The following is a 14,145-nucleotide window of genomic DNA, read 5'->3' on the forward strand; positions in this document are numbered from 1 at the left end:
GTGTCTGATCCACTCATACCAGCACAACACACACTAACACACCACCACCATGTCAGTGTCACTGCAGTGCTGAGAATGATCCACCACCTAAATAATACCTGCTCTGTGGTGGTCCTGTGGGGGTCCTGACCATTGAAGAACAGCATGAAAGGGGGCTAACAAAGCATGCAGGGAAACAGATGGACTACAGTCAGTAATTGTAGAACTACAAAGTGCTTCTATATAAAAAGTGGAGCTGATAAAATGGACAGTGAGTGTAGAAACAAGGAGGTGGTTTTAATGTTATAGCTGTTATATCGGTGTATATATATATATACACTTTGGTATATATGTGGCTACATCCTATTCCAAATCCATGTGCGTTATCTTTTGTGTGGGGACTATAACAGCCTCCACTCTTTGTGAAACCCTCCTACATGATGTAAGTGTGTCTGTGGAAATGCATTGCCCTGTAGTCATAGAAACATTTGCATTGCCCTTATTATATTGCACTTTACCTCAAAAGTATTTATTAGGGTTCAGGTAAGGACTCTGTGGGGGACACCAGAGTTCCTCCTCACTAACCTTGTCAGATCAAGGCTTTATGGATGTCGTCTTGTGCACAGAGGCTGGAGTTATTCAGTGTGTAAATCCTCTGGAACCAGGTAATGCATGTAAAATACAATAAGGGCAGTTGTAGCCTAGTGGTTAAAGTACTGGACTAGTAAGCATAAAGTTGCTGATTCAAACCCCACCACTGCCAGGTTGCCACTGTTGGGCCCTTGAGCAAGGCCCTTAACCCTTAATAGCTTAGACAGTACACTGTAAGTCGCAATGCTTAGATCACATTGTCTGAGAATGCAAAAACCTAGGAGTCCTTATCATTCTTCACCCATGTTGCTAACCTGACCCGATCATGCAGGTTCATTCTCTAAAACATCAGCAGTATTTGACCTTTTCTCTACATGGAAACTTGTTCGGTCACTCATCCTCTTCAGACCAGACTAAATGGTCCTTCCATATCCAAGAATAGCCCCTAAAGCATTTTTATAAAGTAGTCTGACCCCTTGACTATGTGCCCACTTTATTCTGTTGTGGATCTGATCCATTTTGAAGTAGAAGAAAAGGAGGAAGAAGAACCTTTGTTTGTCATTATACTTGCGTACAACTAAATTTAGTTTGACACTCTCCAAAAAGATAAAAAGAAAGAAAAAAGAAAGTATTTACATAAACATGGGAATATTTACACAGGATAACCAGTACAATTTAAGTACGGATTTCAAGATGAATAGAATAAATTATGTGTCTACACTGATCAGTCATAACATTAAAACCATCTCCTTGTTTCTATACTCACTGTCCATTTTATCAGCTCCACTTACCATATAGAAGCACTTTGTAGTTCTACAATTACTGACTGTAGTCCATCTGTGTCTCTACATAACTTTTTAACCTGCTTTCACCCTGTTCTTCAATGGTTAGGACCCCCACAGGACCACCACAGAGCAGGTATTATTTAGGTGGTGGATCATTCTCAGCAGTGACACTGACATGGTGGTGGTGTGTTAGTGTGTGTTGTGCTGGTATGAGTGGATCAGACACAGCAGCGCTGCTGGAGTTTTTAAATACCGTGTCCACTCACTGTCCACTCTATTAGACACTCCTACCTAGTTGCTCCACCTTGTAGATGTAAAGTCAGAGACGATCACTCATCTGTTGCTGCTGTTTGAGTCGGTCATCTTCTAGACCTTCATCAGTGGTCACGGCTGGCATAGACACTGTCCAAGTTAAGGAGTTTTGTCCCGATGATACGTTCCGCCGCTCTGACCACCCGCTCATGTTCAGGTACGAGGTGTTCAGGGACCATGTTAGATGATGAACTGAATGGATACAATTGCCGTTTATACTCGTAAATCCGCACTTAACCCATAATGACGAAGTGAAAGCTATTTTTAAAGTTATTAATTTAATTTATTAAAAATTTAAAACTGAACTTTAGTATAGTCAGTCCCAGATGTACTGTATGTAGAACTAATCTGGATTCCACCTCTTTCAACTGAAATTTTTTGGACATAGTTCAAAAGGAAACACATCTGAGGAAACTTCATTTTCAGGACAAAAAACAAACCATAAAGTGCAAGGTACAAATCCACAACGTAAAAGCTGCAAAATGTCAAAGGGACTAAATCTAAATCTACTGTATATTTAAAAATCACATTATAAAGCTCATCACGCAAATCTAAAATAGGTTGTTCATGCTTAAATGTGATGCCCCACTTTGTAAAATACAATTAAAACAAGATGTGAATTTTCTTGAACCTTGTACTAAATGACTAAAGTACAAAGAAAATATGTTTTTCAAATGTTTTTACTGACCGACTTTATACGTATTATAATAACAATAATGTATTGACACACTCCTGAGCTAGTAAAGAGGCATAATGTGGTGTAATCAGTGCACCTTAAGTTCTGGTCCCAAGCCCAGATTAATAATGCCTAGTTCACACTACATGATTTTTGCCCTGATTTTCACTCGCCGACTGATCGATGCTAGATTCAACTCGGAGCAACTCGGCGTTCGTTCGGCGATCAAAACTCAGCTCTCAATCGCTATGTGTGAACTACTCGGCGACCGAAAAGAGATATCTAGCTTGTCAAATATCTGGATCTGAGTTGCCCAACTGGCAATGAGTGCTATGTCGAACAGCCAATGAGAACGCAAGATACAGGGTGAGGGGAAACGCAGGGGATGAGTGTAAACAGGTGGGACCGGGGCGTAATATAGTTTATATCAGAATACATCAACACACACACAAGTTTTACTCACATAGTTTTACACACGTGACAAAACGTAGTTTAGGAGAGCAGAGAAGCTCGCCTGTGATTCCAGTTGGTGATAGATGGTGTAGTGTGAAACCCCCTGTCACCGATCAGTCGTGTAGTGTGAAAGCCACACCGACTTGAAAGACTCCCGATTACAAGAGATCCAGTCGTGTAGTGTGAATTTTACAGCGATCTGACGACTTGGAAAGTCGTGTTGTGTGAACTTGGCATAAGAGGGTTAAGTCAGGAAGAGAACCTGGTATAAAAACTGTGCCATAGCAAAAGTGAAAACGAAAGATGGGCTGTGGCGACCTCTAGTGGTAGAAGCTGAAAGGAATCATTTATCATTTGTTAACGCATGGAACTCGCTAAAAAGTTGGAATAGAGGCATGTTGAGCTCTCTGTTCCATCGCCTTTACTATTAATTACCCTTTGTAATTGTTTAGGATCGGGAAACTTTAATTGTTGCAGTTTTGCAAGTGGAAATTTTGTCCATTCTTGCTTCATACAAGACATGCCATACAGATTTAACAGGTGACAGATCTGGACTGCAGGCTGGCCAGAACCCATCCTCACTGAGTGGCCTAGAGGATTATTTAAATGAATTAGAAAACGATTAAACAAACAAATTTTGTAAACTGCAGGCTCAGCTAGATTTAGAGAGAACTGTCTATAGGTTTAGCATTTTAAGCATTATTTAGAGTTTTGTTCTACTGGCTAACTCGGTTCGTAATCCGACTCATTTGATTCACCTTGGTTTTTCGGCTCTATCTGGCTTGTTTCACTTAGATTAAATAGCAAAAAGAATGTTGACTCCTTCCTAATGTGTGTATTTGCAATTGCTGGTGTTGTGTACTATTTCATTTATAAAATACAGCTAGATTTAGAGAGAACTGTCTACTGTATATTTCCCTTTGCCCCACATGAGTGTCCATTCGGATCAGAGATTCAGATTAAATGACTCCTTGTTTTTCAAATGACTTACGCCAAACGATTCAGAGATTCTTTTCCTTTGTGTCAGCTATGACTTAAAAGCATAGGTCTGGAATTGTTTTGGCATTCTAATGACCAGACTAGATGTTCTGTTGGGTTTAGCATTTTAAGCATCATTTAGTGTTTTGTTCTACAGTACTGGCTAGGCAGTAGAACCACTAGGCAAGCCGTAGCCTAGTGGTTAAGGTACTGGACTAGTAACCAGAAGGTCTGCTGCTGCTGGGCCCTTGAGCAAGGCCCTTAACCCTCAATTGCTCAGACTATATACTGTAACTACTGTAAGTCACTTTGGATAAAGGCGTCTGCTAAATGCTGAAAATGTAAAATGTAAATGTACTGGCTAACTCGGTTCGTAATCCGACTCATTTGATTCACCTTGGTTTCTCGGCTTTAACTGGCTTCTTTTGCGTCCTGTGTGCAGACCACAAAAACTATATGGCAAACAGTATGTTGACTCCTTTCCTAATGGGTAAGTTATATTAAGTTCTCCCCAACTGCAACAGGCCTTAACAACAAGGCCCAGGACTCCCATTTACAGTCTCTATCCCACTCATAGGCAGTGCACATCATATTGATGAAAACATCTGCACATCTTGCACAAAACATTTGCATGGTGATGTATCACGTTAACATGGCACATTAGGTTCTGGGTTCGATTCCCAGGTGGGGCGGTCTGGGTCCTTTCTTTGAGGAGTTTGCATGTTCTCCCTGTGTCTGTGTGGGTTTCCTCTGAGAGTTCCGGTTTTCTTCCACAGTCCAAAGACGTGCAAGACGAATTGGAGATTCAAAATTGTCCATGACTGTGTTTGACATTAAAAACTTGAACTGATGAATCTTGTGTAACCAGTAACAACCTGTTCTGTCATGAATGTAACCAAAGTGTGTAAAACTTGATGTTAAAATCCTAATAAATTAATAAATAAATAACACGGCACATTATATAAATGCAATTATTTGTACTTGCACTACACATTTGCTCATTGCACATATTGCACATACAGTGAACATGTGCAACAATTGTCTCCTACAGAACATTCTGTTAGATTTATTTAATATTACTAGCTGTCAGACTCCAGTACACCAAGTCAAATTCCTTATATGTAAAAAACTTACTTGCAATGCGATGAATGAAATTCAGATTTTAAATTATAGGCTCCTTCTCTGTTTCAGAATGACTGTGTTCCTGTTCACAAATGAAGGTCCATAAAGACATAGTTTGGCACATAGGAACTCTAGTGACCTGCATCGAGCCCTAACCTCAAATAGATTAAACACCATTGGACCTCATTGGCTGTCTGACATCACAAATGCTTTTAGACATTTTAACTTGTGTGTACTGATAATGGCCGGCACGGTGACTAAGTGGGTAGCACTGTCGCTTCACAGCAAGAAAGTCCTGGGTTTGATCCCCAGGCGGGGAGGTCCGGGTCCTTTCTGTGTGGAGTTTTCATGTTCTCCCTGTGTCTGCGTGGGTTTCCTCCGGTAGCTCCGGTTTCCTCCCACAGTCCAAAAACATGCAGTGAGGTTAATTAGAGACACTAAATTGCCCTATAGGTGAATGGGTGTGTGTGTGTGTCTGCCCTGCGATGGACTGGCGCTGGTGTTACTGTGTGCCTTGCGCCCATTGAAAAGCTGGGATAGGTTCCAGCACCCCCGCGACCCTAATTGGATAAGCGGTTGAGACAGTAAATGAGTGAGTGAGTGTGTGAGTGTACTAATAATGTATTTTTACATTTTCAAACCATGCACATACAGCTCATGCAATATCATCAATATCATACATAACATTACGTTTTACATCACATAGTCCGTAAAGTATCATCCTGCTGATCGTGATTCAGGTATCTGATTAATCTTCCTGGAAGGTCCAGCATGCTGATACACTTCAGTCTTTTTTTTCCTACAAGCTTGCGGATCTCTAATCTGCAGAGCTGCATCAGACTCTGTGGAAGCACTAAAAACAAACAACAAAAATGTGATTTAATGTCATGTTGTACACAAGTTATCAGTCTCAGTCATTTGCAATTCTTGTTTATGGTATTTCCTATCACAATGCAACAGCTTCTTTCTCTAGATTTTCACATTCTCACAATAACTATTAACTATTAAAACAACTTTTACTATAATGTGCCAGATGTTTATAATGACAGGCAGGCCAGTCTAACACCTGCGCTTTCGTACTACAAAGCTATGCTGTTCTAACAGGTACAGAATGTGGCTTGTCACTGTCTTCCTAAAATAAGCATGGAGTTTCTGATAGACACTGAAACCACCTCCTTGGTTCTATACTCACTGTCCATATTATCAGCTCCACTTACCATATAGAAGCACTTTGTAGTTCTACAATTACTGACTGTAGTCCTTCAGTTTCTCTGCATGCTTTGTTAGCCCCCTTTCACTCTGTTCTTCAATGGTCAGGACCACCACAGAGCAGGTATTATTTAGGTGGTGGATCATTCTCAGCACTGCAGTGACACTGACATGGTGGTGGTGTGTTAGTGTGTGTTGTGCTGGTATGAGTGGATCAGACACAGCAGCGCTGCTGGAGTTTTTAAATATCGTGTCCACTCACTGTCCACCCTATTAGACACTCCTACCTAGTTGGTCCACCTTGTGGATGTAAAGTCAGAGACGATCGCTCATCTATTGCTGCTGTTTGAGTCAGTCATCTTCTAGACCTTCATCAGTGCTCACAGGACGCTGCCCACGGGGCGCTGTTGGCTGGATGTTTTTGGTTGGTGGACTATTCTCAGTCCAGCAGTGACAGTGCTGCTGTGTCTGATCCACTCATACCAGCACAACACACACTAACACACCACCACCATGTCAGTGTCACTGCAGTGCTGAGAATGATCCACCACCTAAATAATACCTGCTCTGTGGTGGTCCTGTGGGGGTCCTGACCATTAAAGAACAGCATGAAAGGAGGCTAATAAAGCATGCAGGGAAACAGATGGACTACAGTCAGTAATTGTAGAACTACAAAGTGCTCCTATATGGTAAGTGGAGCTGATAAAATGGACAGTGAGTGTAGAAACAAGAAGGTGGTTTTAATGTTATGGCTGATCGGTGTATGCTGGGTTTTAAACTTGGGTTGACAATAAATGGGATGATTTTTTTTTTTACTTTGGCCAGAGAACATGACGTCCATAAAATGCTTCCAAAACATTTGAACTTAGTCTCGTCAGACCACAGCTCACATTTCTACTTTGCGTCAACTCAACTACCTTCATGGATATTTTTGATATAGGGCTTCCACTTTGCAAAGTAGAGTCTTACGTTCCATTTGTAACAAAGTACAGTTTTTTTTCTGAGTACATATAGTTTTGCAGTGTCGTTTGATAGTTTGAAGGTCGTGGGCATTCAGTATTGGTTTTCAGCCTTGCCCTGTTTGCATCTTATTATGGACTGTTATTATGTAAGTTGCCAGATGTCTAAATTCGCTGAATTGTGCTTAAACTGTTGGGCTAAATATTTCATGCATTTTAAAGCATTCTCTACGATTTAATGTCTGAGGTAAATTTGAACATACATACTTAATTTCTCTTTAACATTGGGCCAGATATCATGGCTTTCCAAGTGTTCCCTGAGTCTGGAACAGAGTTTCACATGATCCACATAATCCAGCAGCAGATTCAAGATGGCTCCTGCCCAATGACACACCGAGGGATGTGTTACCATCTCACAAAACTGTTAACATAAAAGACATGTGACACAAATAAGCTCTCCAAAATCTATAAACCATTTAATTATAATTTTAACATTTTTATTTTGAAGGGTTAATTATCTCACCAGGATCCTTATTACCTGTAAACAGGAACGTCTCTCTATCTGAGACCTATGAGAAAGAGCAGTGACCACAGTCGAGTGCTTCTTGGAGCCGTATATACAATAAAAGCATGCTTCAGCATCACAGCCGTGGTCCATCAGGCATTTCAGCAAGGTGAGATTCCTTACACTCAGCATCACACAGGCTGGGAAGCTGGTGAGGTGTGTGGGGATGGAAGCATTGATGTCGGCCCCGTGCGCCAGGAGCAAGGTGGCCATTTTTATCTGACCTCGCCTAACAGCCAGCATAAGTGGGTTGAAGGGGTCCAAGTTTGGATCAGCACCTGCTTTAAGAAGCATGGTTGCAGCATCGATGTTGCCGTTGTCGACTGCAAAGTACAGAGCTGAGATCCGCCGGTCCTCGTACATGCGGGAACGTTCTGGAACGAGGAGCGCGTTCACATTAAAACCGGCCTGGATCAGAAGCTCCAGAGCTTCGTCCTCATCGTTCTCAGCCGCCAGATGAAGGGGGCTGATGCCGCTGTGATGTATTTTGGTCCTGCTAGTCACTGGGATTAGGATGGAAATGGTTCTGAACAGATGTGGATGAAACAATGATGTGATCAAAATTTCTACATTTTACTGAGTGAAGGGCAAATTCTAGTAGCGAATCATGTGCATCATTTACCTATAATTACCACACTTCGCAGAAAAATGAAGAGGCAAAAGTCCGTCCTTGCCAGGCCTATTAGCATCAGCATTGTAAGATAAAAGAAACTCGACAATTTCTTCATGATCTTGTTTGCAGGCCTCATATAAAGCTGTAGCTCCGTCTTTAGCTTCGCTGTTTATGTCAGAACCTGTAAATAGAAATGTAAATACAGAAATTGGTTGCTGTACGTTGCCTCTAGGTGTGAGTGAGTTAAACTGGTGCTCTGTTCAGCGTCTGTTTCTGCCTTGCGCCTAGTTTTCAAGTGGCACCAGGCCCACCATGACCCTGACCAGGACAATGCAGTTTGTAACACTCACTCACTCACTCACTTTCTTAACCGCTTATCCAATCAGGGTCGCTGGGGGGTGCTGGAGCCTATCCCAGCTTTTTCAATGGGCGCAAGGCACATAGTAACACCCTGGACGGAGCGCCAGTCCATCACAGGGCAGACACACACACATACACGCATACACACCCATTCACCTAAAGGGCAATTCAGTGTCTCCAATTAACCTGACTGCATGTTTTTGGACTGTGAGAGCTCCCGGAGGAAACCCATGCAGACACGGGGAGACCATGCAAACTCCACAAAGAAAGGACATCCCTTATTTTCTGGATTCGATCCACAGGCGGGGCGGTCCGGGTCCTTTCTGGGTGGAGTTTGCATGTTCTCCCCGTGTCTTCGTGGGTTTCCTCCCACAGTCCAAAAACATGCAGTCAGGCACGACCCTAATTGGATAAGCGATTAAGAACGTGAGCGAGTTTTTAAGTCAATAGTTCAAAGGTTTAGTTAATTAACACAAAAAGTGTGGTCATTTCTATGAGTTTAAATACTTTTGTTAGTACTTTTGTGCCTACATGTCATAATCAAATTTCTGTGGTCCTATTAAAATGCTAGTAAAAATAGTTACAGTACCAAATACACTGGCAACTAAACATCAAAAAGTAACAAACCTTTTTCCACCAGAAACTGAAGAGCATGAAAACATCCACACTGGGCAGTCAGGAACACGGGGGTGACTCCATAAACGTTAGAAATGTTCACATTGGCACCGTATCCAACCAGAATCTCACAAATGTCCTTATTATCACGAGATGCTGTCTCATGAAGTGCTGTCCATCCATCAAAACATTTCTGATTGGCATCTGCTCCATTTCTCAGCAGGACCAGCACTATCTGAGCATTACATGTTGCACAAGCTAAGGATAGAAACATGTGTAACACATTTGTTGTTTAAAACAGGTACAATCACAAGTCAAACATTATTTAGCGAAATAGAGGTACCTTCATATAGAGGAGTCTCATTGGTTATGGTAGAAATACAAGGATCTGCCCCTTTCTTTAGAAGTTCTTCCACACAACCTAAATGACCCCTAGATACAGCCAGAATCAGAGGGGTCTGGCCTTTACGGGTTTGACAGTTAACTTTGTCTGGAACAGCTGAAATCATAAAGACACAAACGGTACCTTCAGAACCAGAGACTATCCCATAAACACTGGGCATAATGCAGGAATATACAGGGTCAGGGCATCACACACTCACTTACTAATTCAATGCCCATTTTAATATACTATATTCACCGATCAGCCATAACATTAAAACCACCTCCTTGTTTCTACACTCACTGTCCATTTTATCAGCTCCACTTACCATATAGGAGCACTTTGTAGTTCTACAATTACTGACTGGAGTCCATCTGTTTCACATGCTTTGTTAGCCCCCTTTCATGCTGTTCTTCAATGGTCAGGACCCCCACAGGACCACCACAGAGCAGGTATTATTTGGGTGGTGGATCATTCTCAGCACTGCAGTGACACTGACATGGTGGTGGTGTGTTAGTGTGTATTGTGCTGGTATGAGTGGATCAGACACAGCAGCGCTGCTGGATTTTTTAAAATACCATGTCCACTCACTGTCCACTCTATTAGACACTCCTACCTGGTTGGTCCACCTTGTAGATGTAAAGTCAGAGACGATCGCTCATCTATTGCTGCTGTTTGAGTTGGTCAGACCTTTATCAGTGGTCACAGGACGCTGCCCACGGGGCGCTGTTGGCTGGATATTTTTGGTTGGTGGACGATTGTCAGTCCAGCAGTGACAGTGAGGTGTTTAAAAACTCCAGCAGCATTGCTGTGTCATATCCACTCATACCAAAACAACACACACTAACACACCACCACCATGTCAGTGTCACTGCAGTGCTGAGAATGATCCACCACCCAAATAATACCTGCTCTGTGGGGGTCCTGTGGGGGTCCTGACCATTGAAGAACAGAGTAAAAGCAGGCTAAAAAAAGTATGTAGAGAAACAGATGAACTACAGTCAGTAATTGTAGAACTACAAAGTGCTTTTATATGGTAAGTGGAGCTGATAAAATGGACAGTAAATGTAGACACAAGGAGGTTGTTTTAATTTTATGGCTGATCAGTGTATGAACTATACTGGAGTTAAATCCTTCAGTTCAGGAATGCTTTGGTATCATGTATTGTAGAAATTAGTGAAGTAAATTGAGTAGAGTGTTAAACACACAATTACTGGTGCCATTGTAAACACATCTAAAATTTATGGAGTCACTATTGTATTCCTGGCAGCCCAGTGTTGAGTTCTATACATTCAAACACCTAGGGGTAAACACCAGGAGCGAGAACCTGCAAAAGGTGACCCACTCATCTATTGTTAACACCACACCTCTCTGAAATACCACTGTGTGGCTCGGTGGGTAGAACTGTCACTTCACAGCAAGAAGGTCCTGGGTTTGATTCCCAGGGTCTGCATGGGTTTCCTTCGGGTGCTCCGGTTTCCTCCCACAGTACAAAGACAGGTTATCTGGATATACAAAATTGCCCCTAGGTATGAGTGTGTGTGTATGTGAATGTGTGTGTGACCGTTCCAGGGCGTTTTCTACCTTTCGTCCAGTGAGTTGTACCCACCACGACCCTGAATCAGATCAAGAGGTGGTAAAACATGAATGACTATGAATGATTTAATGAATAATTAATTGCTCACCTTCAAGCAATATCTTCAAGCACTCTGTACGACCGTAATATGCTGCCTCATGCAGTGGAGTCCACCTGTCCTTGTTAGGTAATATAAGGTTTCTCTGATGTTCTTCAGCCGTTATGATGCTCCTCACTTCCTTCACATCTCCAGCCCATGTCACTGTAAGCAATGGATCCTCATCCCTGCAAATTAGATTCACACTCCAAGCACACAGTGTTTACCACTTATATTCAAGTGTCTTGGGAATGGTTTCTTAAAATTAGATTCCCCGAAATGACCACTCAGTGCCCATTTAAGCAGGATAAATAGGACATGGCCCACACAAAAGACAAGCAACATGAAGTGGAGAATGTTTGAATTTAACAAGGAGGGGCAGATGGTTTTTTTGTTGCACTTTTTACAAGCACAACTTAATCATCATGAGTGTTTGTGACTATATTTTCATTTATCAGACATTCTAAACTGATACATCATCTTGCCAACCAGATAAAACAGCAGAAACAGACCCGGTTCATGTGTATATGTTTAAATTCTTGCTTTAGATCCACTCACAAACACAAAAACAATAAAATGAAATTTACTGTGTAAACCAGAATTAAAGATATGAGACCAAACAGAGCAAATTACTACATGAATATGCTTTATATTGGATTAACTTACTGATACTGGGGGGGTAAAGACAACACGTATGACATATCAGCTCTACCCACCGCCACAGCACTGATGAGTAAGTGGATAATAAGAATCTATAAAACATTATGTATGGAGAACTTCAATTGTCCATGCAGAATAAAAAGGTAAAGTAATTAGTGCTGATGACTTCAGTCAGCCATTAACACAACTAACTGTACCAGATATTAGTATAAACTTTTTTTTACTCTTGAGTGCAGGCCACACCTAGAGACTCTAGAGACTGGAGAGTAATAATGACTGTAAAGAAAGGGTGGTGAGCTCTGAGAATGTTGGGATGGACTTAAAGAGCTGTGAAGACAATGGGGTGGAGGAGGGTGCAAGGATTCATCAACAAGGATAGAAGGGAATGATGGGTAAATATACAGGCAGTCAAATAGGAGTCTTTGGACTGTGTGAGGAAACCCATGCAGACACGGGGAAAACATGCAAACTTCACACAGAAAGGCCCGAAATTCTACACCTGGAAATCAAACCCAGGACCTTCTTGCTGTGAGGCAACAGTGCTACCCACCAAGCCACCCAGCTAGATTAGCTAAAGGTTCAATCACATCTTGTATTTAGTTGGTGTGCTGCTGTTTGGCCAGTTTTCACCAAGATGCAAAAAGACACTAATTATAAAGAAATGCAACCTGTTAAACAGATAAATAATGTATCATTGTGATATCATTAAAACTGCATAACAGATTTAATATATAGTAAAATATATATCTATAAATAATGTATCATTGTGATATCATTAAAACTGCATAACAGATTTAATATATAGTAAAATATTCATAGTAAAAGAAGGGCACAGGTGAGCACAGTTAATCTGATTAAACAGACACTTACTCTGCAGGTACGAGTGAGACAAGATGGAGACCATTGAGGGTTTGCCATGTGATACTCTGCTCCCTGTTGCTGTTGTTGCTTGTGTACCTGTTAAGATTGACAAAATTTAGACTAAGAAATGCATAATATGTCACATAAACACACACAATTTTTCTTTCATTAATCTTGAATTGCTAATCACTGGTCAGTTGAACTTATTGAAAGTTAATCATGTTATGTTGGTAATGTTGGTTGGCATGTTCTTGGCATGTGCTTAGTTCTGTAATGTTGTATGTTTAGCACGATAAGCATGCTTACATGAATGAAGTGTAAATTCCATTGAGAGAATCGTGTGCCACACATGCCTGCTACTGTACCTGTAGCTCTTACCCATTAGAAGAGGCAGTATGGGAGAAATTGAGGCCCCAAAGCTGGGATTCTGGGAATTCTGCATCCTCTAAACTTCCATCCATTGCCAGCTGCTGTTGATCTGTTGTTGCTCTGGGAAGCTTCCATACATATAATCATCAATGCTTATGATATTATAGCTTAAGTGTGGTTTGATCATCAGAAATCTATTAATCTGTTATACTCATTAATTAATTAAGATCAAATGGTCTATTTCTAAAGTCACTATATATGTCACATCACTGCACTGTCATCGCTTTGTGATATATACTACACCAATTAGCCATAACATTAACTCCACCTCCTTGTTTCTGCACTCACTGTTTATTTTATCAGCTCCACTTACCATATAGAAGCACTTTGTAGTTCTACAATTACTGACTGTAGTCCATCAGTTTCTCTACATACTTTTTTTTAACCTGCTTTCACCCTGTTCTTCAATGGTCAGGACCCCCACAGGACCACCACAGAGCAGGTATTATTTAGGCGGTGGATCATTCTCAGCACAGCAGTGACACTGACATGGTGGTGGTGTGTTAGTGTGTGTTGTGCTGGTATGAGTGGATCAGACACAGCAGTGCTGCTGGAGTTTTTAAATACCATGTCCACTCACTGTCCACTCTATTAGACACTCCTACCTAGTTGGTCCACCTTGTAGATGTAAAGTCAGAGACGATCGCTCATCTGTTGCTGCTGTTTGAGTTAATCATCTTCTAGACCTTCATCAGTGGTCACAGGACGGGGCGCTGTTGGCTGGATGTTTTTGGTTGGTGGACTATTCTCAGTCCAGCACTGACAGTGAGGTGTTTAAAAACTCCATCAGCGCTGATGTGACTGGTCCACTCATACCAGCACAACACACACTAACACACCACCACCATGTCAGTGTCACTGCAGTGCTGAGAATGATCCACCGCCTAAATAATACCTGCTCTGTGGTGGTCCTGTGGGGGTCC

At 41.6% G+C, this 14,145-nt stretch overlaps 1 protein-coding gene across 1 annotated transcript; it reads right to left on the minus strand.

Moving 5' to 3' along the window:
• Nucleotides 1-4,760: 4,760 nt before the first annotated feature.
• LOC134320762 (ankyrin repeat and SOCS box protein 2-like) lies at nt 4,761-13,419 on the minus strand. The gene is made up of 9 exons (XM_063002362.1): nt 13,172-13,419; nt 12,803-12,889; nt 11,285-11,460; nt 9,561-9,716; nt 9,230-9,475; nt 8,252-8,423; nt 7,603-8,155; nt 7,332-7,485; nt 4,761-5,749 (listed from the first exon to the last, which is right to left on the minus strand). Exons 1-9 carry the CDS (start codon nt 13,252-13,254, stop codon nt 5,595-5,597), a joined length of 1,782 nt encoding a protein of 593 aa, XP_062858432.1. The 5' UTR covers nt 13,255-13,419; the 3' UTR covers nt 4,761-5,594.
• Nucleotides 13,420-14,145: the final 726 nt, after the last annotated feature.

The sequence above is a fragment of the Trichomycterus rosablanca genome, chromosome 9 (assembly GCF_030014385.1).
Source record: "Trichomycterus rosablanca isolate fTriRos1 chromosome 9, fTriRos1.hap1, whole genome shotgun sequence".
Classification (NCBI taxonomy): Eukaryota; Metazoa; Chordata; class Actinopteri; order Siluriformes; family Trichomycteridae; genus Trichomycterus; species Trichomycterus rosablanca.